Genomic DNA, 27,483 nt, shown 5'->3' on the forward strand with positions numbered 1-27,483 from the left:
CTCTCTCTCTCTCTCTCTCTCTCTCTCTCTCTCTCTCTCTCTCTCTCGTTGTGATACTTATTAACAGAGTGATGTGTGTTATTCTCTGGCCATTCACAGATGTCTGATACCGAGTTTCATCAACAGATAACATTCGGGACTGGAAGTGTTGTAGTAAAGAAAGGGAATTTTGAGTGATTGAAATTTGTTTCGTGGTTGAAGTAGAAATTGGAATATTTGCACTGCTCACATGGTTTCAGACATCAGTGAGTGTTCAGTGAATTAAAAGAGTTGCGTTCAATCATACCCGCAATGCATTGTTAATGCATCGATTTGATACCAGTGCTCTGTTGTTGTGTTTTGTCTTGTTCCCATGTTCTAACTGCGGACAGACACACCACCAAGTTAATATTTTCTAATACATTTACGGAGTTCTTGCTGTGAGATTGCTGCTGATGCCTACATATTCAGGCCATACAAGCAGCACAGATGTTACTCTGTCCATGCAATGTTTCCTAGCGGCTTACAGACAAAAAGTGCAGAGAAAGCTCTTAAGAAAACAACATCATGTATTTTTTTTAGCTTACATTAGCTAACTCGGAATGACACTGTAAGCACAGTAAAAGCTGTTATTGTGCTTAACAATAGAGAGTGACAGCAGCACCTTAACATATATATTATATATATATGTTCTAGTTTTCATATTGCAGTGCAGGCCTAATTGAAAGTAGTGCTTTGAAAGAATAATTATACTAAAATGACATAACTCTTAATTTTACAGGATGTACTGACGGTCTTCAAACTACACTCTGTGATCAGTCTGTGAAATGTTCTGCATATATTCTCCCTGCTTCATTTCTGACATGTATGACGTCCAGCCACCGAAATGCCTGCCTGACTGTTTGCCCCATCCCACCTAACAGAACAGTACAGTAGCCTCCCCGACATCTGCTCACCTCGACCCGACCGACCAAACTAACCAATGACCTGCAGGTCACCATGTCCACACACTTTTGACTTCTTTCTCTCTGCCCGCTCCCACTGGGCTGAGAAAGAAATCAGAGGTTTTACCAGCTCCCAAGGGATGCCTGTGTTCCCTACAGCTGTGTTGTGCGCTCAGGTTTGGGGGGAAAAGACTCTTCCGCGTCGGCTGGTGAGAAAGGCAGTATATCACCAAAGTAAATGATCACTTTACGAAAGAATTGACACTGATTTGGGGGGGGAAGACAATCTGTCATCTTCACTTCCTTTATGCAAATTCTGATTGCAGACTGTGCCTTTCTGTGACTCGTGGGTGGGGAGAGTCTTTGTCCACAGCCAGTCAGCTATAGGAAACACACACATACTGTCACCAGAGAGAGAGAGAGAGCCAGCCTTGGGGAGATGCTTTGGATGAGCTGGTTCATATAGATCCGTGGTCTGGACTCTGTCTATAGTTGGTCTCACAGTTTCCTTTCTATTTGTCTATTTGAGAAATAGACTTGTGGAATCCAACCTGACAGTTAAAACATTGAAAGCCTATGTCTGCATTTGTCTCCGCTGATACTTCTAAATGAATCAACACAGGCTTCTACTCATCATGACACAGTTATGGGCTGAATATTGATAGGTTAGTTACCATAGCAATCTGTATGCTGGCGCCACTGAAAGGAGATTACCATCTGTAGACAGACTTCCACATCCAATGCATCTCCATTTCTAGTGTCAGCTCTGCCTCCTTCTGAGGCCCCTGCTTGGTAAAACCTGACTCTACTGCTGCATGGGCGCTCGGCATTTCAGCCCCACTGCAGATACACATTTAACACGCCCATCTAAAACCAGCACTCCTGCTTCATATCAGTAGCTACATGCAGGAGTTTCTAATATTAAGTCAATGTTTTCATAATCACCACCACCATGCGACCAATCTCTTTATATCTGTCCCATAGAGTGTCTCCTAATGGTTATCGTTTTGACGTTATTTCCAAGAAACCCAGTAAACCTGGCAGTGTTAAAACTGAACGAGCAGGGCCTCTTGGACAAATTGAAAAACAAGTGGTGGTACGACAAGGGAGAGTGCGGCAGCGGGGGCGGGGACTCCAAGGTCAGAGCCAGTTTGATAAACGCTGCGGGTAACCCACCACCACTGGGCGTGGAGGGTTGTGGGAAAGGGGGGGTAACCGGCAGACCCACGCCGCACTACCACTCCAGCAACACTTAATGCCTCTGCGGTGTGGCGAAGGGCAAAGCAACAGTGCCAAGGGGAGGGGGGGTGATTATAGCCTATTTGGCAGGCGCTAGCTGAATTTGAAAAACCGCAGAGGGGGGAAATTTGTATCATCCACCCTGCACAAACAAAATGAACGTGGATGATTTAAAATTGATCAGTGTCTTAAACCAGCTGCATCCCTGGTGCTCAATAATGCTTTAGGAGCCCCTACAGGCTTTGGGATTTGTTCACTTTTAGTTGTTAACTTTGTCCAAGTACACCTTACATTTTGACAAACCGTGTTGCAGAAGTGAGGGTAAGCAGTGTGCCGGTTACCCAGAGTGATATAGTAATACACATCTACTGCCTTTAGGGGAGCAAGCCAACTAAGATAGATGGAGTATTAATGCATATCACTTTGTTTCTAATGATGTTTATGCTGTATATGTATGTGTGTGTGTGTGTGTGTGTGTGTGTGTGTGTGTGTGTGTGTGTGTGTGCGCGTGGTGTGTGTGTGAAAAATGGTTTAAAGCGAGCTCAAGCATTAATGTGTGTATGTATTTGCTGCTCTGTGTCTCTGAATGAATAACATAAAATAACATGGTATAATATGTTATTTATGTTATTTCCTTATGGTTGGAAGAATCCCAGTAAACCTAGCGGTGTTGAAACTCAATGAGCAAGCCTTCTTAGACAAACTGAAAAACAAATGGTGGTACGATAAAGGGGAGTGTGGCAGCAAGGACTCCGGAAGAAAGGTCAGTCTCCAACCCAAACCTGTCACCTCACAGCACCCCCCCCCCCCCAGCACAACCCTGCCCTGATCCTAGACCAGCTCCCAAGTCCAGGCCTCAGCCTCCATTACACTGAGCAGTACTCCCCATGTGGTTTTAGGAGTACCACTGTAGTGGCCCGAACATAAGACCCTTTTCGCAACACATCTTTTTAGGATAGATGGATTTTAAAGATGAAAATGTAGGCAGACACAGCATGTTTAGCGTATTTAAAATGTATTGCACATTAAAATAAAGATGGCAAAAATAGTCTCCAGTCAATATTTTCAGTCAAGTTACTTAGGTAGCAATACACACTTTCAGATTAATTTGTTCATTCTTTGAAAATTATGGAAAATGAATGCATCAATCCACTGAAACAAATAATTTGATCAAATCACTTTGGCCGCAGCTTTTGAATTGCTTACTTTCTGTTGCTGCTGCTGTTAGCAACTCCTACTGCAGAGAATGAATGCTATAAATCATCAGTTAGCACTTTTTTTATTCCTGCCCTCGCCATCAAATCCATTTTTGCTGTCACATTAACATGAGGCAGCAGTAAACTTTTATAGGTTAAGAGAGCCTGTGTACCTTTTAGCTAAACAGCAGCCACTGTGACCGGTGCCAATTAAAGGACCGTTGTGAATGCTGGAGCATATCGTCTAACAGTAGTAGCAATAGAGCAGGGTTATAAAATCAGCAAACTGACTCCGTAATATCAATGTCACAGCGATATCTGTCTGGGGTTTGCTAACATGAGCTAACATTAGCCGTGAATAGCTAAAAACATTGTCTTATATCCGGGCCAGTACTCTGGTGGTGCTCTTGTGTCTATTTCTCCCCACTGACTTTGTGTTTTGAGATTTAATGTTCATTACCAGCGTGTAATTAAACATTGTGTGGTGGACTAGTTAGGATTGTTACAATGTTTTAAAAAAAAAATATATATATATAGAGAATAAAGTCACCGTGTATTCCACTTCCAAAAATAGATTTCCGAAACACACACAGATCAAGTGTCATGATAGCCTTGAGTTTGTACTGTAGTTGGAATATGAATCAGTCTAAAAGCAATTTGCAAATCCTTCCCAAGGATACAGAATTAGAAAAAGGAACACGAGGCAGACAGATGATGACATTAGGCCATTGGACTTTGCTGAACCCCCCTCAAACACGTTGAGCCGCAACCTCTGCATCCTGGCTCTTATAATAATCCTGACCCCAAACGTTCTCACTGCAGAGTGTGTGCATGTGTGGATGCAAACCCTGTCAGTCTGCTATAGATCAACCCCCAGTCACACCAACTGAAAAGCTTTTGCTCTTTAGCTCAGGTATCTCTGTATGCGTTTGTCAGCTGGCCTTCCGATCCTGTTGCTACAGCACTAGGAGTGTCAAACCATGTGTCATGATGAGTGTCCAGGGAACGCTGCGCTTTTAACTTAGCTGCAGACTCAAAGCAAGCAGGTCCATTTAAAGAGAGATCTACTAGAATGCACTGCCGTTGGTCAGTCAGGAACATCTATCGTAAATATTGACGTGTTGAGGAACATAACTTGACTTTAAAGGGAATCAATTGACAGTCTGGGAAATATGCTGATTCGCTTTCATGCAGAAAGTTTGAAGATGCTGTACGCTAACTATGTAGCTAGAGCCAGCACCTACGGGTGACAGTGCCCTCCATCTCCTCCTCTAACTCTCAACAAGGAGCGAATAAGCAGCTCTTTTAATATTTGGGCCCCGCTTACAACATCTCATCTGCTTGAAAATCTCCCAAGCTCCCTAAAACAATTCCAACTTTACTACTCCAAACAGTTATTAGCTGTGTGAAGGGCTACGACACTTCATCAGTGGCTTTTTTCCATTGGTTGGTTTTAATGGGTTTTGACACACACACACACACACACACACACACACACACACACACACACACACACACAGAGAGAGCTTATATATTCCAAAACATTTAGGATTTGGCCTCTAGGACCAACACGATGAAGCTTTGTGAATAAAGCTCCAGGGGATAAATGTAAATTCAGCCAATGAGACGGAAATGGTTTTAGAAATCACCTGGTCTTGACCGTGTTTGATGCAAAAACCTGCAAACTTCTTTGTCCTCCATAGCACATAGTTTGACACACGTTCCATGTAATAAAAACCTAATTTACATGAAATAATGCTACTAAATAACAGGGTGTATCTCAATAATGTTTGGCCAAAATGCAGACTAAATGTATTGAAATACAAATTTTATAGACAATTTATTTAAATGAAAAAACTAAACAAAAGCCTTAATGTAGCGGTAAAGTAGAGACATAATAAAGGGTAAACCATCCTTACAGAACAATAGCTTGCCACGTGCTATTAATCTCCTCAAGTGACACAAAGGTATCCCCCAAACAGATTCACATGAAACAGCATCCTCATTAGCCGCCGATTGTGCCACGAGAGCACTTCACGTTGAGTGATTTAAGTCTTAATGATCCCATTTAATTACACACTATAAATAGGCATACATGTAAGTAAGTGTGATTGAGGTAGAGAATAACGACCGATGATGTGGAGCAATGTCAAACTAAAAGACTTGTTTGTGCTGTTGCTGCATGAATGCATGTGTTGTGGGGTGTTAACATACTTTACCTGTACCTCTCCCTTCACACAATGTGATTTTGTGAAAACAGCCATGTGTACGGGTTGACTTCAGAGGTTAATATATAGGCTTTGTTTGTAATGTTTAGAAATGTATAATTAAGTCACAGAGACTCTAGATCAGTATCTTTTTCCACTATCTCGGGCCTGTCTCACAAAGCTCAGTCAGTCAGGATTTTACATATTCCTAAATGATATGGCTGACATTTGAATATGCTAAGTAGCCTGGAACAGGGAAATAAATTGGTTTCGCTTATGAAGAAAAATAAGAAATAAAACCAGAACATGGAACTATTTTATTAATGTTGCTTGAGTTGATGTGGAGAGTAACGCTGCAGGAGTATGATTTGTTAAATAAAAAAATACCGAATTGATAAAAGCCTGTGACAGAAATGTAGCTTGAATAAATCACTGGGAGCTCATTTTCAGTGTGACATTCTTCCTCTTTTTTTTTTTTTTTTTTTTTAATTAAAAAGGCTGATTGCCGCTCATTGAGAATACTTTTTCAGAGTATTATTTATATGACAGTGTCATGAAGTCGCCTCATATTCTCTGTTCCTGCAATGATGGAACGTAAATCTGACATTTAACCAAAGAATTTCAATGCAAAATGATCTGCAGCAGTAGATTTTATGATAACCTACTACTTGCTGTACTTACTGCATTTTTTAAAGCCCTGTTTTATAGCCAGAGAGGAACACTGACTACACTATACATCTTAAATATATATCTGATGTAACAAATGGTCTTAGGAGCAAAGAAGCAAAGTCATTGTGACGTTGAGTTTTTATAGAGTTCCTCTGTGCTCTCTCTCTCTCGTTTTTAACGTGACTGCAGTATTTTGTCCCTCCTCGGATCCTGTAGGGATGTTGCTAGCCCCGCCTCCAGCTATTGTTGTCAAACTGAAAAGCCAGAGTTGCATCCAAAGTTATCCAGCTAACATTAAATCCTACTTTGTGAGACAGGCCTCAAAATCGTTTTATTGTTGATGTTTAATGTTTGTGTGGCGTTATGTGTGTGTGTGTGTCTTGTCCTCTGGTCTTTTCTATATGTGTTCTTTACTTATTTTTTGTGTGCCTAATTAGTCAGGGTCATCTGTATACTCTGTATGTGTGTGTGTGTGTGTGTGTGTGTGTGTGTGTGTGTGTGTGTGTGTGTGCTTTTGAATTTGAGTCCTTCGACTCGTTTTCCCGTTCGTGAACCTAATGTGTGTCTACATGTGTGCGAATCAGTGTGTCTGTCTTCAGTTTTCGGTCCTACGTGTTAGAAGCTGTAGAGTATGTCTCGTCTCCTCTATCGCTCCTCACTGCTCGGCTCTTGCCCCCCCCCCCCCTCCCTTTCCAGGACAAGACGAGCGCTCTGAGCCTCAGCAATGTGGCGGGAGTCTTCTACATCCTGATCGGCGGCCTGGGCCTGGCCATGCTGGTGGCGCTGGTGGAGTTCTGCTACAAGTCCAGGACCGAGTCGCGCCGAATGAAGGTGTCCACCGCGCGAGCCGCTGCCGCCTCAGCCGCTCAGGCCTTTCACTGCTCAGCCTTAGACAGTGGTGCTAGCGCCCCCTACACAGAGCTGCAGAGCTACGGCCTGTACGCCAACAACACTGTTAAGATATAAGGGCAGAGCACAGCCACGGGGTAGGAAAACGCTGCGATTCAAACCATGATGATGATGATGATGATGATGATGATGATGATGATGATGACATCTGCCTCCTCACCCTCCCGCCCATCTAAACGTGATCACAGTAGGGCCTTTCACGGCTTCCACCGCAGTGCAAACGCTGTCCTGTGCCTCTCTCTACCTCTGCAGCTACCTCGCTCAGTCTTCACGTCACTGATCTCCTGCAGTGTTGTTGAATCACTTGATTCTAAAATTGCCCTCATGCCTGTTTCTTCACCATCTAAAGTCGACATTTTTTAACTCTAGTAGCTGATATGGCAACAAGACTAACAAGTCGTTTTTCTTGCGTTAGCAACGCAGGGTTGCATATAGCATCTTTAGTGTTTACCTTTCGATGGCAGCCCTTTACACTGTATTATATTGACTATATGTTGATATAAATCATTAGTATCAGTCACTTTTAATGGTAGATAATATAAAATATAAACTCAGTAGTTAAATACACATTACACTTTTTTCTTATTTCAGTTTACAAAGATGCTCCCTGTCGTTAAATCCCGTTACTACACTCGTTAAGCACACATTCACAAATGAAGGCATTCCACTTTGCAGCACAGGTATGAAGGCAATTTGAATTACAGTGGTCCATCTATGTACCTCTGTCGCTCTGAGCAGATCTCTCCCCTGCTCCCCTCTCCCTCTTTTTTGCTGACTGTCTCGCAAACGCAGGGCCCATTGTAGTGAACATCCTTTATCTGTATACCATAAGGCAGGCCTCGTGCGGCTCACATGTGTTCCATCTCTGCTTTACCCTCGAAACAGTTTTAACTGTTGTATGTGCACAAATCTGGAGTAAGGACCTGTTGCTTGTAGCGCTCCCTCCTCCGACAGCATGTCGTAGCTGTTAGTCATCGGCTTTCGTGGATCAATTTGCAACAAACAACCTTTGATTCATTCTTCAACATCAAAGCCTCTCGCTGATACACCCTTTGTGTAAACAGCAAAAAAAAAAAAAAAGAAGGATATAAAGCGAAGCAGGGCCAAGACGAGGAGGGATCTGCGACGTTGAATCTCTTGTGTTTTAATCAGCCCACGAAGTGGCACCTGATCAGTATGCTGAGGAGGTTGGCGAGCAGCCTATTAGTGCAGCGGTGCCTTTATGCCGTGTGACTTGAAAGAAACAACAACGCCGTTCCAATTAGAGGCCGGTCTAATTCCAATCCCCAATCCCCACGCAGCACTCGCCGGTCGCTCCACATCTCTCACGCGCTTTGCCCAATTTAATCAGCTATAGAATCGGGGACGCAGGCAGACACCAGAGAGGCACATACACACATCATTACGTGGCCTTTTTTCGAGCCCAGTGGCTTTTATTGCGCTAGACTGGAGAATGGAGCTATTAAACCAATGAGTGAAGCGTCCGCTCCCTTCTTACTGCCCACACTTCACTCCGCTCCTCCTGTTATAAAGTAGAACATTGATGCACATCGGGCCAGCACCATGGTTTACCACCCGCGAATATCACTCAGGCCCAGATAAAGAGGGTGAAAATGAGCACCCTTTGACTCCTAAGAGCTCATTCTGCTCCCGGTTTTCTTGGCGTGCCAGCACCACATTCAGATAGTGACACAAACAGCTGCTTATGCGCATATAGTCATGTAATAAAAGAGAAAATGCATAACTTATCTTTACTCTCCTACAGTAGAGCTGAAAGACCTTTTTCAAGCACATGATTCTTTGCGCTGCTAGCTCTAACTGTTTCTCCGCTCTGATGAGGACATAATGCATGCATGTGTGCAAGGCTAAAACCTGGTGTGTCGACTAATTGTAACCCCTTTGTTTGTTTCTGACAGCAATCCATCAACGACGCCATGCGCTGCTCCACCCTGACCAGGATGAGTGGCAACGGGAGCGGCGGAGAGAACGGGCGAATCCTCGCCCACGACTTCCCCAAGACCGTTCAAACGCTGCCCTGCATGAGCCACACCGCCAGCATGGGACTGGGTGCCTCCGGCATGTGATCGTCACGTGACTGTGCTGGCGGCGGGGAATAAGCAGGGTGGGGCAGAAGAAGAGCACAAGACTCTTAATGACCTCAAAAATCATGGCCGTCTGGTTTGACCCATCCACCCCGACCGGCTGTCAACACGCCCGACTTGAACAAGACTCAACCTACTGCCAAAATGCACTCTCGAACCGCTCCGTACAAACTAACGGACAAGACTTGCGACGTTTTTTTTTATACGTGGATGTTTGAAAAAGAAATATAGGGAGAAAAAAAAAAAAAGAAGTGTGCTGCAATAAAGAAGCCGTCAACGGGGAGTGTTTTTGAATTTTTTTTACGGTGTTCATTTGTGTGAAAAAAGAAAAAAAAAGAACTTTATTCTTCAGTGTGACGCCTGCGCTGTGCCATTTCGACGGAGCTGTTGACGTTAGTCTGCGTGTGCAATATCTTCACCTCCACCGCTGACCTTGAACTACCTAGAGATGCTTTCTGACGGCTGATCATCTTTGCACAGATGTGGCGGAGGAGGACAAACACTTGTGACTGCTGCGATGATGCGATATTGTTTTGGGACACTCCCCGCTCTCGTTCACTCACATTTACACGGCATTTTGGAAGGACCAATTGCTCTGTGTGGCATAGCCCGTTTTTTTATGATAAAGTATTATGATTCACACTGTAATAGTCAAAAGTAGTTTGATTTGGAAGGTCAGCGCCTGTTTAAATCAGCGGTTGACCGGGCTACAAAAAAAAACATGCATCGCTGCTACACCTCATTTAACACATCATGCCTCGTTCTTTGCGCCATATGACCATTCTCACAAATGCACACAGATACACTTATTGCTACTAGGTCATGTGTTTGACCAACGGTTTGACTATTTAATGATCAGAAAAACAGTCAGAGGGCGGATTGAGGAATGAGAAAGGTTACAGAATAGAGAGAAAAACACACTGACGCATTATTCTGTGGCTACGTACTGAGTGACCATACACTGTATTCTACTGTTGTGACATTCATAGCATATCCATTGATATACTGGGGGGTCTATTTGCAGCGCACGTTAAAGAAGAAAGATTGGCAAATTCAGATATAATCTGGAGAAAATATTGCTCAAACTATTGTTGGGTGTGTTGCTGCATATCCCGCCCCCTCCTGTGCTGTATTTTCAGCTGCATTCTGTTTTAATGAAATGGACAGTGCAACTATTCACTCCCAATTTAGTGAGCTCCCCTGCAAGATCGTGCGTGGCCTGAAAAAAGGAAACGTTGGCCTCCTCTGGCGATTGGAACACTTGCCGTGACTGACGGATCCACAGTTAACTTTACCTGTGTTTATCGGAAGTCAAGGTTACTGCTCAGCTGTGGAGCGCTCCCTTTCAGATCAAGTCAAGTCAACAGAAATCAGAGTGGCCAGCCCTGAACGGCAGAGGGCAGAGGTGGACACGGGCAGACAGCCTGGGTTTGACATGCAGGCCTTCAAAGAAAAGTCCCACCTGAAAACATTTCAATACTCGCAACACAAAATGACTATTGGTGATGTACTTTGCATTTCTTTAGTGTTTTATTTTAATATTCCCATGGGTGACTGACCATTGACAACAGCAGAAAACAGACTTCAGGTCATGTTGTGATTTAGAATGAAAGGACAGGAAAAGAATAAGGCTGACATGATTTTATATATATATATATATATATATATATATATATATATATATATATATATTTCCCTTATTATCGGAGACTCCCAATGAAAGGACGTGACAACAATACGTTGGTTGTCATCCTAATGAATATATCATGTTTTTGTGGGGATTTAATACTTTGTTATCTCCCAACCCTGTCTGTGACACTCACCCTAAGCCCATTGATTCCTGGAGAAGACGTAAATAATTATTTAAAAACAGTTCATAATGATATCAAAGAGAACCAGTAACAGTTTTGCACTATGCATCACAGTAAAAGGTACATTCTATGTCTTCTTCCAACACGAGCATCTTTGCCTCTCACCTCTCACGTTCCCTCTCTCCGCCTACACAAATATTCCACTGCAGAGACAGTTCAGCCGCTTGATCACCTGTGTGAACAGAAATCATGTAGGGTATTGAAAATCACCAGCTTAAATCCAAGCAGATGAAGCAGGTTGAGGGGAAAAATTACCAATTGCAGTAATTCATCACAGCAGAAGCCCTGAAATGCACTGAACATCATCATCATCATCATCATCATCATCATCACACTAAGAGTCCAACAGTGTCCAAAGGTGTGATTTTATTTTAAGGTGACTTGAAGGTTGTTGCTTGAAATGGGATTGTCAGTGCTGCCGAGCGCCAGAGGTCAGCTTTAGATTATGTACCGCACAGTCTCGTTCACCTCTGGTTTCACAGCAGAGGCCGAGCGCCTGTACAAAGGCTGCACTATTTTTCTTCTCCCTTGAGTTTCTGCTTTAAAGAATACGGTACCAAATCTGGTACCAAATCTGATACATCACCAAAATTGGCAGTCAGAGTTTACTGAAATCATACATATCTCCACCTATTGTGTATATAAAAAGGCTTTTCTCTTCCCGTAGTGAAAATATTTGTTCCGCTCCCCCACCATGCCTCAGTGTACCTGAATTAGTTGCCTACCGCGTGAGTACTTTTCCTTTCTTCCCTCATCTATGCGTCTTCTTTTGCTGATGTTGTATTAATTAGAACAAGGCACAGCTCTCTTCAGTGAAGGCTTTACCTTCAGACAGATGTTTTATATGCCATAACATATTTGTAAAAAAAAAAAAGAAAAGAAGACAAAAAAAGACACTCAATGTTTGTATTATAAAGGAGAGTTGGGGTGCTGGGAAAGTGTTACACTTTGAAGAGTGTAAAAAATAAAACACACACACTGATGTTGAATAATCTGTAGACGCTAATGTTGTTTAAAGAGTTTATTTCATCTTAATTTCGTTTTGCAATTTCAAAAAGGAGTTCCTGTTGTTGTTTTTTAAGTGCTTGAGATTTAACACCATTTGAGTATTTCTTTGTGGTTTTCCTTTTTCACAGTATTTTACTACTGGAATCGAATCAACAGTTTGTTTACTGGAAACATCATTATTGTTGTTTTTTGTAGACTATGGAAAGGGTGTTACTGAGTTTCAAAATTAAAACGATGGTCAATAAAAAAAAAAAAAAGTAAATGAATACAACTATTAGGATTCAGTCTTTTGAGAAACAATCTTTTTTTTTTCTAACCAAAGTGTCCTGGAAGGAAGTCATCATGCTTTTGTAACAGAATAAAGATATAAACTATTTATTTCTCCGGTTTTATTTCCACAGGAGTCACATATGCAGTGCAGTGATCCAAAAGTAATCTGTCTTATTTATTTTACCAGGAAGTCCGATTGAGATCAGACATCTTTTTTTAAACCAGGCCAAGATAGCAGCCGTACAAAAATCACATGTAACAAACACAACATGGAATACAAACAATCACAATAAAACAGAAGAACAGCTGTTTAACACAGTTGCCTCTCAATTAAAACAACCACAGTCCTCCATCACCACATTCTCAAGAACAAAACATTTAAAAAGACGCATCGCATGACAATTATAAAGAACCAACTTGTGTAGACTTCAATGGTCCTCGTGAGGGTCATGCATATTGGAAAGTACAGACTTTTACACGCATTCCACTCAGACTAATTTGCATCATTATGCAAACATAATTTCCATAAAAGCAGGTAGATAGACTTGCATAGTCAATATAACTACAAGAAGAAAACAGAGCAGAACACTCAGGAGATTATTGCAGAATATGTTTTTTTATGTGGCGAGAGAGAGAAAGAGGACGATGACATGCAACAAGCGTCCTCTGCCGTGTTCAAATCTGGCGCATTTCCGTTTGTGAACACTGGTCTCGTGGTTGAAAAGTGTTTGTCGGAGCCATCCACCTCCCCTTCAGCCCACCATAAGTGGTCTTTCTCAACATTAAATACTACGTCACTAGCTCTGACCGTTGCATAGTCCTGTGGATGCGTTTAATTCGTGTGTCCGCCACGAAAAAAAGAATCCTAATTGACTTTCCATTGACATTGTTTTTGTGACATAGAAAAAACCCGGACAATTTGTTTCTATGTACATGAAACCAAATAATTGCATTGCGTGACTATTTCACAACCTGCCATGACACTGGGCTGGTCTGCCACTTAATTCAGCAGTCATTTTAGGTTTTGACTAAGACACATCGTAAGCTTTTTCTCCTACAAACTTGATCGGACCTTCCCCATAATGCTCTCCCTCCAATGCCACTGCCAGGCAGGAGTTGAAGTTTCCCACTTTGAAGCAGTGCAACAAGTTGTAAAGCACTGATGTATTATCACAGTTGATTTGGCGAACCAGTTGCCTTGACATGGAGCAAAAATAGCAGTCGTTTAGAGTCCAATATTAGGCTTTTGGTCCCCACCAACTCCTGTAGGAAATAGCTGTCTCTTTAACTGCTAAATGCTAACAACTGCCTTCTTTGTCTGAAAACAACAGTGGAAAGTGAGGGTTAAAACGAAACGTACATCACTCGGAAGAAACATGTCATGCAACAATAATTTCTCATATTGTTCAGCCTGGAAGGGGGAATTATTCCTGTTCCTGATAAAGATACAAATATAGAATGTGTGGCGTATTGCTTTGTGTGTGTGTGTGGGTGGGTTACATAGCGATAGCAGGGTGTCATGCTGTGTCACACCCCATGATTAGTGACATCAACAACCGGAGAGGCCCCGCTCTTTCTCCCCCTGACAACCCAAGGCCTGCTGTATAATTATCATCTCTATCTTTCTCACCCAGTTCTGAAGTGTCTCGTTTATGATTCAGAAACAAGGTGTTTGAAGAGACTTATACACTTACTTTAAATGTGATTCCAGCACCATTTATTCACATCACATCAGACATATATAGTACTGTCCTCACTACATGTCTAGATTTGAATTTCCAGTGACTGCCCACTGGATTTCTGGAGTCCCTGGCACTCTGAGCGTGCACCTCAGATGAAATTAAACTTGGGAGAATGAAACCACGTCCCCAGGTTTTAAGTAATCAGTCCTTATCTAAAATGAAATCTGGACGCATCACCTGTGCTGGATCATTTGAAGACCATTAAATCACATCCTAAAGTTACAATGTCCTTTGAAAGTGTATTGTCTTCAGTGTTACAATTAAAAAGAGACGCACTCACCAGTGAAATAATGAGGATGCTCAGGAAAACACCTGCAGGTGCACCGATGACGATGAAGGCAGCAGATACAGTATGTAGGAGTGAATAAGAAATCTTGATGAGAAAACAGAAATGCAAACAAAGAGGCGGAAAGTACAAGGAGAGATCTTGTTCCAAGCTGGAGAGTCATCGAAAGTGATGGTTAATTGTGTCCAGGTGCAGATTCTCTCTTTTATAAGCAGCAGCATCATACAGTGGACACACACACACACACACACACACACACTAGTAATAAGCATATTCCCTAACAGGGACAGTTGATGAGCAAATGGGACGGTTTCCAATAGACCCAGACAAACGTTCTTGTTTTCGCATCTGCTGCAGACAGACATTTCTAACGACAATTTTGCCGGCTGAAAGGACACTAGCAGATCCCATCAGCTGTAGCTGGCTAGCTACTTAAGCTAACGTTAGCGAAATGAGTCGGTAATATTTCCGGCTGACTCAGTTTGAAACGAGTCCCTTGGCTACATACGTACATGAAACCGTGTTAAACGACTGAGGCTAAAGCGGCATGTCCTTGGCAAAATGATTCATGTAGACATGGAAATACACTAATGTTCTTGTAGTGTAGCATAGCGCTAGTGTTAGTTATAGCCTATATGAAAAATTGTTAGGATGTCATTCTAATGTAACTGGCTGCTTAACTTACACAGCCTACTTGGACAAGCAGACCTGAGGTCAGGGGTGTCGTTGAAGCCCTCCTCAAATGTTCTCCAGCCCCCCCAAATAATTTGGCATTATTGGCTTTAAAAAAAAAAAAAGAAGAAAAACATTTTTTTTTTGGTGATGTCATTAAATTAAACTATTGTTTCTCACATGGACAAGTTATTTATAACTCTAACATGCTACATATGTGCGTGCATTCTGGTTTGTATGCTTTCTCCCCCTTCAAATTACAATCCAACAGCTTATCATCATACTTAACGATGTAAAGTTGAAACTGTCAGGTCCATTCTCCATCCATTGTGTGCGGCCCCTTTAAGAATTAGGATTTGGGAGTGACGCGGATATTCTTTATTTGAGAAAAGTTCATATTTGTGTTGTCGAATTTCACTGTGACCCTCAAATTCTGTCTCTTGTGTTATCATATACTGAATGCAAGCAAAACTACAGAGCAAAATCACACTCTTTCTGATTGAACCAATCTATGAACTGTCTGAAACAATGGATATCCACGGCCCCAAATGGGCCCCAAAAAAAATTGCCGGTTTTGCTGGATTGTAAATTTGCCACTTAGTGGATGTGTTATTATGGGGCTTTTTTTTAATGTAAGCTGTGACCGAACTTATCTCAGTTACATGACATGCTAACATTTGTAGCTTACATTAGAGCAGATAAACACACAGTTTGATGAATGTCTTGTTTGTTGTTCTGGATTTTTTAGGGGATTGGAAAGGCTTAAAAAAAAGACACCACCCTCCAAACTCTTTCTTCATACTATTGTTCTTTCTGCAGACCTGACACACACTTCAGCACATGGAGGAATCCAGAGCTTGACAGGTCTGCTGTGCCTAGTTACGCTTGCTAAACTATGATTGGACCATTGCTGCTGCAGTGAACGGTCAATTTCACCAGTAGCCATGCTTCTTTCTTTTCTTTTTTTTTTGCAAAGTGGTACCTCTATAAGATAATACATATTCATATTTAGGATGTAGTGAGCATACAAATAGATACCTGGGACTGTGATTGAGTTGCACAGGGATGTTTTTATATAATGCCGCAGTCAACTTCAATGTCGACACATAATGTTTTTGATATTCCAGGAACCTTTGACCTTGGAGAAGTTATCCTGCGGTTGTGTGTCTGTTACCAGATGCCAGGGCTTGTGAGAATATTTTATATTAAGTCTTAATTTTGGTTGATTTTACTTCAGTTAAAAATATTGTTTGTGTACGTCATGTTGGGGCTTACTATTGATTTTTGCTGTGGGCGTTTTGTTTTATAAAGGAGGTCCAATCCCAAACTATCTTTTTTCTCTTCCTTTGCATTTCAATAACACTGTTTTGAAGAGAGGAGGTCTAACTTTGTTGCAGTGTCTCCTGGCATGTGAGCCACGTTCTTCCCAAAATAGAGGAGGAAAGGAAATCAATAGTGGGGAAGATGCTGCTGCGAGCTTGTGTTGGGGGGGGGATGTCTTGCAGTCATCAGGGAGGTAATGCTTGCTCCTCTTCGGAACAGCTTAAGTAAACTGCCTCAGTCCGTAGCAAAAGGGCAGAGTCACACATATCCTCATGGATGTTCCTCATTACTTTTATCTTGGAAGTCACTTGTAATTCAACTGTCTCTCTCTCTTTCTGTCCACACTTGTCCCTGTTCCCTCAGTGTGTGCTGCGTGCACGCACAATCAGCTGTAGGCAGTGGCTGCACACATTTCTGCGTGGGAGTTTTCCTTCACGCACATATACATGAGCAAAGACATATATAGGCACAGAAATGGACATGGGTGGCCGTAAGCCCGAGCACACACTCTCCGCCCACGGAGATGCTGCAAGACTGAGTTCAATGGCATGTAGCACCTCTCGTCTCTCATCCATCCAGCCCTCGGGTGGTTTCCCTTGGTCTGCGAGACTCGTACTCAGAGCAGGATGAGATCTGAACACAGTATCTAACGGCACATTAGCGACACATGGAAATTGCGTCAGGACAGTCTTAGTGCTCGCTTGATTTACAAACACATATACACACATACTTCTTCCGCTGGACAAAGACTGTTCTTGATTGGCCAAATCATTCACCTGACTTCAGTCTGACTGAACATGCGTGATTCATTAGCTACAGTATGTTACATACTGGCTTTAAGTTGTGTATTTCTGTCCCCTATAAGTGAATGGTGTGGATAAAAGAGCCACACTGTCAATCTGATATGGATGTAAAAAGCTTTAAATCAAGCTAAAGGTCTCTCAAACTAAAACCCCATTTTCATTGTTTCAATTTAAATTAACTGTGCTGCAATGCAGAGCCAACACTACCGAAGAAAGACTCCCCTTCTGTCCACACATACAGGTGGATAGACACGGATACTACACTGGCCTGAGGCAGGACACTAAATTAAATATTGCTTCAGCACTTCAGTGGTCAGTACACACATCAAGGCTCACAGTTTGAAGCTTCACGTATCCCATTAGCTGCTGATTTATAACTCATAATGTGGTTCCATTGCTCGGTAAATGAAAACGTATGAGAATATGATGAGTTATCGTCCAGTTGGAGCTTTATGGGTCCTCCCGCGTCTCTGTGGTGTTGAGGGTCACCCAGGGACCCACTGAAAGGGACAGTCAATCACGGGACAGAGCCTGTTAGTCCGATGCTCTCGAGATTAACTGTCCCGCGTTTGAAATATGTGCTCTCTCATTGTTGGGGGACCAGAAAAGTTGCTCTGCTGCCAGACCTCCCGAAGTTGAGGGAAAACCCGGCGCCCAGAACCCAACTTCTCTTCCTCCGTTTGCCATCTGTCCATCTCGGTGGACGGAGGCAGGCGACGGCCTTGAGGGGAAGATGGATGGGGGTAGTGAGCGGGCGCTGGATTCAGAAAGAGCAGGAGAGCGAGTGAGGGAGAGATGTATGGCAGCCCACATTGCCTCGGACAGAATGACAGATGAGGGGATTATGGAACAGGGCTTCTCTCCACAGTGATCAAAGTTGGGAGGCTCCCTGCACAACCCAGGTAGACTCCCAGCCAATCACTGGTGGATAGGGTCAAAATCCAAGCAGCAGGAAATACCCTCCATTTCAATGTAATATTTCACTCAATAGGCCAGAATTCCCAATTTAAATCTCTTCATTGCAAAGCAATGCTTCAGCTGTCATTTCCATTATTGTGTTGAAAAGGAACAGGTTTTTTTAGACAATAGGAGACGTTTTTCATTCTACCAGCGCACGGTGGGAGCTGTGAGTGGGCAATCGCTTCAGTTTAAGCGGACAGCTTTTTGTTTTTGTTCTCATTCTCGATGCCAGAGTTCACTTAAAAGACACTCGCATCACTATAGAAACATTCTTAACTCTAAATTTCAGCCCTCTGCTTCAGTACCCAATGCATATTTAGCAGGCACACAAATCAAATGTGCCAAGGCAGCCGCATTACCTAAAATGCCTCACTGCAGTAATGACGCATTCAGACTAATGCATTTATCTGCAGTTGGGCGCGAGTGTCCGCGGGGAGCTTGCATACATGCATGAGTGCATGTGCAGGTGTGTATGCATCAGTGTGAGAAGCGTGCAGGTGTGATTGTGATTTTGGTAAAGCCACAGTGTGAAGTAAACCCTGAATAATGGATTCAGCCCCAGTAAGAGTAATCAGTGAACCCTGAGCTCAGCCTATTGAAGTTTAATAACATTCTGAATGTCAGAACACATGACAGCAGAGAAACATAATCCCCTCTCCCTGTAGAGAGAGAGAGAGGCCACAAACTACCTCGCCCCCTCTCTTTCTATCCGTCTCCCACCTCTCTCCCTCTCCCTCGCTCTTGCTCTCTGTCGCAAACTGTATACACACACACACGTCAACACTGGTAAAGCCTTTCAGATTAGCTGGCGTGATTTAAACAGCGTTTAGAGAGCAGTAAATAAGCGAGAGTTCCAGTTGAGCAGAATTCACATATCCCTATCCCCTGCAGGGGTGGAATCAAAGTAACACAACGCCCTCTGTGGCGTCTTTGTGTTTTGGGCTGTGTGACTGTGTGGCCTGTATCAATGTTAAACACCTTTCCTCTGTGAAATCACGACTTGTTTATAACCGAAACCTTGAAAGCCCTGTCAGGTTTCTGCTCAGGTGTTAATGGGACAACGATATTAATGAGAAGTCATGATTCTCTGTGAGGGTACATGGTGAGATCAGATGTTACACCTCTTGATCGCTCACACACACACACACACACACACAAGGTAATCACTTAATAATATTCACACATTTAATCCCACACAAGCTCTTCACATTAGGTGGTGACATGATGTTTTTTTTTTTAAAGATTTGGGATTATTGATGAATAATTAAGCAGTGGTCTAACTGTTTTTTAGGTTTTCTTTCATTTTGTTTTTCCATTCGTGCTCACACAAGAGTGCATCACTGTACTTTAAATTTATCATTGTCATTAACCTAATTTCCAGTAGCTCACAGCTGTATTCAGCTTAAAAGCGCTCTTGAACCCACTCAACACTAAACCTGACCGGTCCAAATGGCAGAAAGACAAAGTTAGCAACTAGCTCCTGAACATAATGGACATAGTGAAGCATTTAGCAGCTAAAGGGCTATACATTTTTTTCAGGTGTTGATGGAGAGCAAAACCGAGCTGGAGGAGAGTGAATATTGGACTTATCAGGTGGCTGAAACATGACAAATCATTCTAACGGTGCTCCCTATTAGCTGGACGTGTAAAAAATAAAAAAAATTTGCTCGCAATTGGCCATATCAATATCAATTTTGCTTTTATAGCTTGTTTCTGCTGCCTCCAAGTGGCCCAAAAAAAACCATTTACTGCAAGTTTGTTGCCATGCGTGTCCCTTGAGCAATATCAGAAGCTGATATCCCTCCAGGGGATCAACTCTTTAATCCTTCTGGTACAGTACACAGCCAAGTATATGAACAATGCCATTGTGTCACAGTCTAAATGTATCACAAGTCTTAATGTCACATTAACATGTGACATTTACAGGTAACCTACGTATATTGATAAGCGCCGTGATATTCCTCCCTCTGGTGATTTCCATAATGAAATGCCAGAAGTTGATTGTTGACATTAAATAGGGAACATGTAAATAAAGTTACATAAGAAGACAGAACGCAGGAATACTGAAATCGTGGCGGCTAATGATGCCGCTGAATTTGAATGCCTCATTAGCATGAGTTTGCATTAATTCAGTACTTGAATGCCTCTTTATCTCCCTCCATCTCATCCTCTCTCTCTCTCTCTCTCTCTCTCTCTCTCTCTCTGACTGACTGTGCTCTCTCGCATCTGTCTCATCTTCTCCCCACACCATCACGTTTTCTCACTGTCCCCTTTCTAATCTGTAAAACCGCACATTCGGCTCGGCACAGAGAGTGATGACAGGAAATGTCACATTCCACCGCGAGCAGGAGACCATCACGCTGGAATGTCAATTGGCCGACTGGTGTCGGGGTGGAGGGATGGAGGGATGGTGGGATGAATGGGCGGAGGAGTGGAGGATGACAGGAGCGGCCCTGTTCCATTGTGTGTTTTTTAAAGACATGGCGTTTTTTGATGATTATTCTAATCCCGCCGAGGACCTCTCAGCCCGAACTCGGTGCCTTATCTCCCCTCCGCAGTCATTCTCTCATTAAAATACAATCACAGGCCACCAACTCTAATAAACCTTCAACTTCCCCTTTGAAAGAGGGTAAGGGAGGGAGGGTGGTGGTGAAAATGCAGATTACCGTAGGTCTGTCTGCCAGTCCCTCTGTACGTGACATGGGGAACAGGAATGCTGTTTCTAATCACTTCTAGTGCAAAAAGGCCATTTGAAAATCATTGGATTTGGAGGTTGTTTTTCTTAATCCATGTTGAAAAAGGTCAGTCTTTAATAAAGGCTGTGGGGATTATAGAGTGCCGAGTGGGATTTAGGCAGTGTGCACCTTGATTGTTTTTGGTAGCCTTGAAGAAGTGACTTGGAACACATTTCTGAAGTCTTGGGGCAAGTTGTCCAAAGTTAAAATCAAGCCAAGCACTGGCAGGCATGCAGCCTGCAATCCTTTTTGACTACCATATCCCACCTTCTCTAGCGGTGACATACACACAGACACACACACACACACACACACACACACGCAGACACACACACACGCACGCAGACACAGACACACACCCCAGACAGCATTTTAAACCCTCTTTAATCGTGAGCTCAAGTGCATATTTCAACCCCTGCAGCTTGGCTTAGATTCAAACATGGTGCAGTGAAGTGGGCCATGTTTGTCGCCTCCCTCCCAACTTTTGGGGATATCTTATGTGTGTATGTACTCGGACGAAACAATAAAGAAAATGTACAGACATTGTGTTTCTCTAACGGATCTAAATTTACACACATAGCAGCAACTAACCAGAGAATAGCCCAACTAATCAGCCCAAAGTCCAGTCGAGAAGTCAAATCTATAACTGTCATATTGTGATTAATCCAGATAAACAAAAGTTAGCCAGCATGGGAAAAGAAATGTCATGTATTACTGTAAAATGATACTTGGTGTGATATCGTCTCTGAGATAAACGCTGCACGGTGTAAGAAGTATTCAGATCCAAGTTAAGTACAAGTAACTCAAAATTGCCACATTGCAGTAGTATTGTAATCAAAAGCATTGCCTGGATGTGGTCCCAGTAAGGCACATCAAAGTATATCGAAAGTTTTGCTCGGAGTTGCAAAGTACTTCTGCTGGACAAAAAGAAAAAAGACATGATAAACAAAACTATTGTTCCTGAGCTGTGATGATTATGCAAATGTGACTAACGATTCAGCATAACCGCAGTAAGAAGCGCTTCTTTTTCATCTCCGCTAATGACAGTGACAGGAGTGCGAGATGGTAAATTAGTAAAACATCTGGAGTTCGGACAACATCTGCTTCTTGAAAGGTTCGCACACTGACGATGTGTAGCTTGTGTCTGACTGATACTGGACCTCCGCAATGCAGCAACCACTTTTTAAACATTTTCCACCAGCTTTTATTACCTTCTCCCCCTCCAGTCCTTTTCTCCTCCTCCTCCTCCTCCTTCTGAAATCAACAAGGCCACTAATCACCATGCCACAATTATATCTGACAGAAAATTGCAAATCAATAAAGACTTTCTGCCCTTTACAACATGCTGATGATCTAAGTGTGGATCTCTTAGAGATCATTTTGTACTTCAACATCTATAACTTTGTAGTGATATCTATCTCCAGGTCCAGGTCCTCTACACATCCACAACCACTAAGGAGGTGAGCCACTTTGGGTTTCATCCCTTCAAGTAAACTATGAGTGAGCTCTTGCAGTGCTGTTGTTTCTAAAAGTCATTTAGCTTTGTCCCTCAGGCCATAGCTTCCTGTTCGCGTGTCAGAGAATCACCACTGTGCACTTTGCGTACAGACACAGCTTAGAGATGTAAGGAGAGGAATTTATGGAAATAATATGCATTAAAAAAGATGAGAGAGGAGTCAAAGTCAGAGCAGGCAGCTGTCATTGGTAGTGATTCAGAGGTCCATAAGGCCTCTCACTTTGTTCCTAAATTATTCATGCAATCTGTCAATGCTGCTGTCTAGGCAGACTCCTCTCCCCATGTGTTCAATGATGACAGAAATCCTGTGCTATGTTCACTGCTATCTTCTGCAAAGCTCCAGCACATGTTCTTGTGTGTGAGTGTACATGTAAGAGTGTATACTCTACTCCCACTCATGTAGGATATGATATGTATGTATGGCTACGTGCATGCTTGAATGTCTCACATTGTGTTTTTATCCCTAGCTTTAGAATCATTTTGTGTCTTTATTATGCGCTTTAAAGTCTTTGTGAGTGTTGTCATATCTCTCTGTAAGTGTTCCCTCATGCAAAACAGATACAAAACACACATTTGCAAATGAATATTCAGACACAAATGCACACACACACACACACACACACCCACACACACACACACACACCATGCTTACAACCACACATAATGTGTTTTCCTCTTTCTCTCTCATCCCAGTGAGAAGTAGCTTTGCTGCAGTTCCACTTCTCTTTGTGGGGGACTATAAAAGACAAGAAATTCTTCAGATGTTGGAAACCATGTATTATTGAAACTCTCCCTCAAAATAGCCTCCTAAAGTCCCTTAGTGATAACACTAGTGATATATATATATATATATATATATATATATATATATATATATAGAGAGAGAGAGAGAGAGAGAGAGAGAGAGAGAGAGAGAGAGAGAGAAAGAGCAAAACTACAGGAGAAACTTCCTGTAATGAACTTTCACACTGAGTGCTGCTGTGATCACTTGTCAGGACGTGTAGATCTAATGAAGTATATCCAGCCCTCTAACTTTGTGCCTGCTGTGTTTGTGAGTGGGACCACGCGGCTCAAACTGGGACAGATACGACTGTGTGTCACGGTGATCCAGGCCACTGTCACTCAGCATTAGGACGGATTGGTCTCATCTATCAACCACATTTCTTGAAATATTTGTATTTTTATGTCGACTCTTTAAAACTTTACATAAACTCACCAACTTAATAAAGTGTTTTTGGCTTCACAATGTATGCAGCATTTTCTGCATTCCAAACAAATAATGATAAATGAGTCTTCTCATTCACTAAGTGCCTATTTATGAAACGGGAGCAGTGTTTGTTTCTATGCTGATGTCAAGAGGATATAGGCTGAATACACACGCTCGCATGCGCACACTGATGGATATATACAGATGTAGAGACAGACGGTAATGTATTTGCATGCACTCACACACACCACTGAATATTGTCCCTGAGTATACACAGGATGTCTGCGTCCAACAGTGATCTAATTAAGAAATGCCCAGTGAGCAGCTTATCAATGTAATGGTAACCAAGGCCGACCGCCTCGCCTCCATGGCAACCAGACATCAAAATCTGAGAAGGTTCCTGTGCTCGGTGACGCTGAGCTGCAGTTAGTCACTGTGCTGGTGGTGTCTATAAATCATGTTTCAGGTGGAATAAAACACTTATTTTCTGTCTTTCTTTCATCCACGTCACATCTGACTTTTCACTGCTCTCTGTTAATGTGTATGTATGTATGTATGTATATATATATATATCCTTTGTTACAGGGCATACTGTAGTGATATGACTCAAAAATTGAACCTTAAATATGATCTCATCCATGCACAGGGGCGGGGTTTTGGTAGGGGAGTAGCTCACCCAGTAGCTAGTAAGAATTTTGGGTGGTATCTGTTTGATTTGGTGAAACCAAATTATATCGGATGATTGGGACCGAAACTATTTTAGCAATAATCCCCAATTTTTCTAATTTTGCTTATTAACACAAGTCTAATGGATTTGAAACTAATCAGTCAATATGTGGTTGAAGTGTAGACTTTCAGCTTTAATTCAATGGATAAAACAAAAAAAATCACAATAACCGTTTAGGAATTACAGCCATTTTTACACAGCCACTCACATTTTCAGAGGCTCAAAAGTAATTGGACAATTGTCTGACAAACGGTTTCATGGCCAGATGTGCCCTGTTCTGTCACTATTTCATGACAAATGATGCTGACAATAGGTTTTAAAATGTTATATTTGCAGTTGGTAGCTGGTCCTTGGAACTCTCAGCATGTGGACCAAAAAGGTGTCAATGCAAATGAAGGAGGCCATTATTAGGTTAAAAAAATTGGTGTACCTTGGTGAAGAAAAACCCCTTCATATACATCTACTGAAGTCAAGAATACTCTGGAGGAGGTAGGCGTGCCATTGTTAAAGTCTACAATCAAGAGATGCCTTCATGAATCTAAATACAGAGGGTTTACGACAAGGTGCAAACCTCTGGTTACACTGAAGAACAGGAAGGCCCGATTAGACTTTGCCAGAAAACATCTGAAAAAGCCGGAACAGTTTCGGAAAAATATTTTTTGGACAGATGAAACCAAGAATAACTTGTACCAGAATGATGGGAAGACAAAAGTATGAAGAAGGAAAGGAACGGCTCATGATCCGAAACAAACCACATCATCTGTCTAACATGGTGGAGGCAGTGTTATGACATGGGCATGTATGGCTGCCAATGGAACTGGGTCACTGGTGTTTATTGATGATGTCACAGCTGATAGAAGCAGCAGGGTGAAAACTGAAGGCAAAAAGACCCACAAACAAGCAGCAGCTGAAGGAGGCTGCAGTAAAAGGTCTGGCAAAGCATCTCAAAGGAGGGAAACTCAGCATTTAGTGATGGCTATGGGTGCCAGACTTCAGGCAGTCATTGACTGCAAACGATTTTCCTCCAAGTATTAAAAATAATGATTATATTCACAATTATGTTAGTTTGTCCAATTACTTTTGAGCCTCTGAAAATGGGGATGACTGTGTAAAAATGGCTGTAATTCCTAAACGGTTATTGTGATTTTTTTTTGTTTTATGTGCGTAACGGCACCGCGCTCTGACGCGGCACTTCTCAGGGACAGCGGAATTATCAACATATAAGTCCTCCATCAAGTCCGTCTAACATTTGATCGTGTGGTCAATAATGTGGCACAATACTCTTTGGTAGTCCGCTGTTTGGCCGGCAGCGGGCGCTTACAGAAAGCTGATCAGAAGAGTGACACTGCTCTCTTGCTGCGTGTCGATGTTTTACAGGGCCAAACCAACCAATCGGATATTAGTAAAACATGCTTTTTCGATGTAGCATTTGTGTTAGTCGAATTAACAAGGGCAAAATAAAATACTCTATTTTGACCCCAAACATAGAGTATTTGACGATAGGGCGGGTGGAGCATTACAAATATGTATGGATCAAAACGTCACTTGTGGATGTGCTAATATATTGAACTTAAGAGTCAAAGTGCGCGGACCTTTATCTATGTTTTCTATGTGGAAAAGAGGTAGGAGTGTGGAATACGTTGTGAAACAGATGCAGTAAACAATCAAAAGAGTGGAACGTCGGCTATTGGAAGGGAGATTTAAAATTTCTGTTGAGAAAACATTATGCTTTTCTTTACAAGAACGAAAATTGGAACAGAGGTCACAATGTATTCATATCGCAAACAGCTGAAAAGGATAGACTCTTTCAATTTTTAGGAATGTAGTTTGATGCTATAGGCTCACCTGGAATGTATAGGCCTATTGATCAAATGGAAAATTAATGTAAAAAGGCTTTAAATGTGATGAGATGCTTGGTGGGAACAGAGTGAGGATCTGACAGGTCTGCTTTCAAGGTTTGATAAGATCAGTTCTAGATTATGACTGTATGGCATATAGGTCAGCGTCAAAACCTTGTTGGGAAAACTGGATGCAATACAAGCACAAGCATTATGGATATGTCGTGGGGCTTTTAAAACAACATCTGGACCTGCATTGCCGGTAGAAATAGGGGAAATGCCATTTGAGTTGAAAAGAATGCAGATCATAATGACATATTGGGTCAATTTACAAGGACATTTTACAAGAACATGATAAAAGGCCAACTAAGAGCTTTGGTTGGGTTGTTAAGAAGACGGCTAGTGAATTGGGTTTACTGGATAAGAGTTATTCTAACTGTTGTTCTGCCAGCTATTCCTCCTTGGTTACTGCCACAGCCAGAAATTGATCTTGGCCTCCATGAGCTGATAAGAGATGAATGTGGGGGAAACTGTAAGCTCTTGAAGTCATACATCAGAAGGAATTACTATAATTATTTACAGATTCATACAGATGGATCTAAAGACCCGCAGATTGGTAGAACAGCATGCAGCAGCAGCATGTTATGCCAGAATTCAATGTTGAGTGTGGAAAGAGACTCGGTGATGATGATTTATCTGTGTTTGCATGTGAGATGATGACCGTGGTTATTGCCTTACAATGGGTAGAGGATGTCAGGCCAGAAAGAGTGGTAATTGCATCAGATTCATGTGCAGTATTAATGAGTTTGAAATTGTGCCACTCCAGGAGTAGAGAGGATTTATTGTATGAAATACTACAATCAATATTCAGAATCCATCAAATGTGGTCGTCTGTTCATTTTGTGTGGGTCCCTGTTGATGGGAATGAGAAGGCGGATAAAGCAGCAAAAGGGCTTTGAAGAGTGGGAGAAATAACATTAATGTAAATATAAGTCAGAAGTTAAAGTGGACAAATCAAAAAGATATATGGCAGAATGAATGGAATAAAGGGAGTAAAGGAAGATATCTTTAAAAAAAAAATGAACTATTGGGACGGAGGATCTAGTGGACGAAATAGGAAAATAGAGAGTATTATAATAAGGAATGGTCATACTGGTCTTAACAGTTCCCTCTGTGTTACTGGAAAGCATAATAATGGAAAGTGTGAATTTTGTGAAGAAGAAGAAACTGTGGACCATGTTTCATTGTTCTGTCACAAGCACGATTTAGCGAGAGAAGTT

At 42.2% G+C, this 27,483-nt stretch overlaps 1 protein-coding gene across 1 annotated transcript in view; it reads left to right on the forward strand.

The window, feature by feature from the left end:
* gria1a (glutamate receptor, ionotropic, AMPA 1a) overlaps positions 1-10,779 on the forward strand; it is a 76,362-nt gene extending 65,583 nt beyond the window's left edge. Inside the window, 7 exon segments of the mRNA XM_031858139.1 lie at positions 1,948-2,062; positions 6,931-7,065; positions 9,060-9,113; positions 9,115-9,151; positions 9,154-9,221; positions 9,223-9,291; positions 9,293-10,779. Of these exon segments, the coding sequence (XP_031713999.1) occupies positions 1,948-2,062; positions 6,931-7,065; positions 9,060-9,113; positions 9,115-9,151; positions 9,154-9,221; positions 9,223-9,291; positions 9,293-9,463 (649 nt within the window). The 3' untranslated portion in view covers positions 9,464-10,779.
* The last annotated feature ends 16,704 nt before the right edge of the window (positions 10,780-27,483 follow it).

The sequence above is a fragment of the Anarrhichthys ocellatus genome, unplaced genomic scaffold, assembly GCF_004355925.1.
Source record: "Anarrhichthys ocellatus isolate YVR2014 unplaced genomic scaffold, GSC_Weel_1.0 scaffold19, whole genome shotgun sequence".
Taxonomy (NCBI): domain Eukaryota; kingdom Metazoa; phylum Chordata; class Actinopteri; order Perciformes; family Anarhichadidae; genus Anarrhichthys; species Anarrhichthys ocellatus.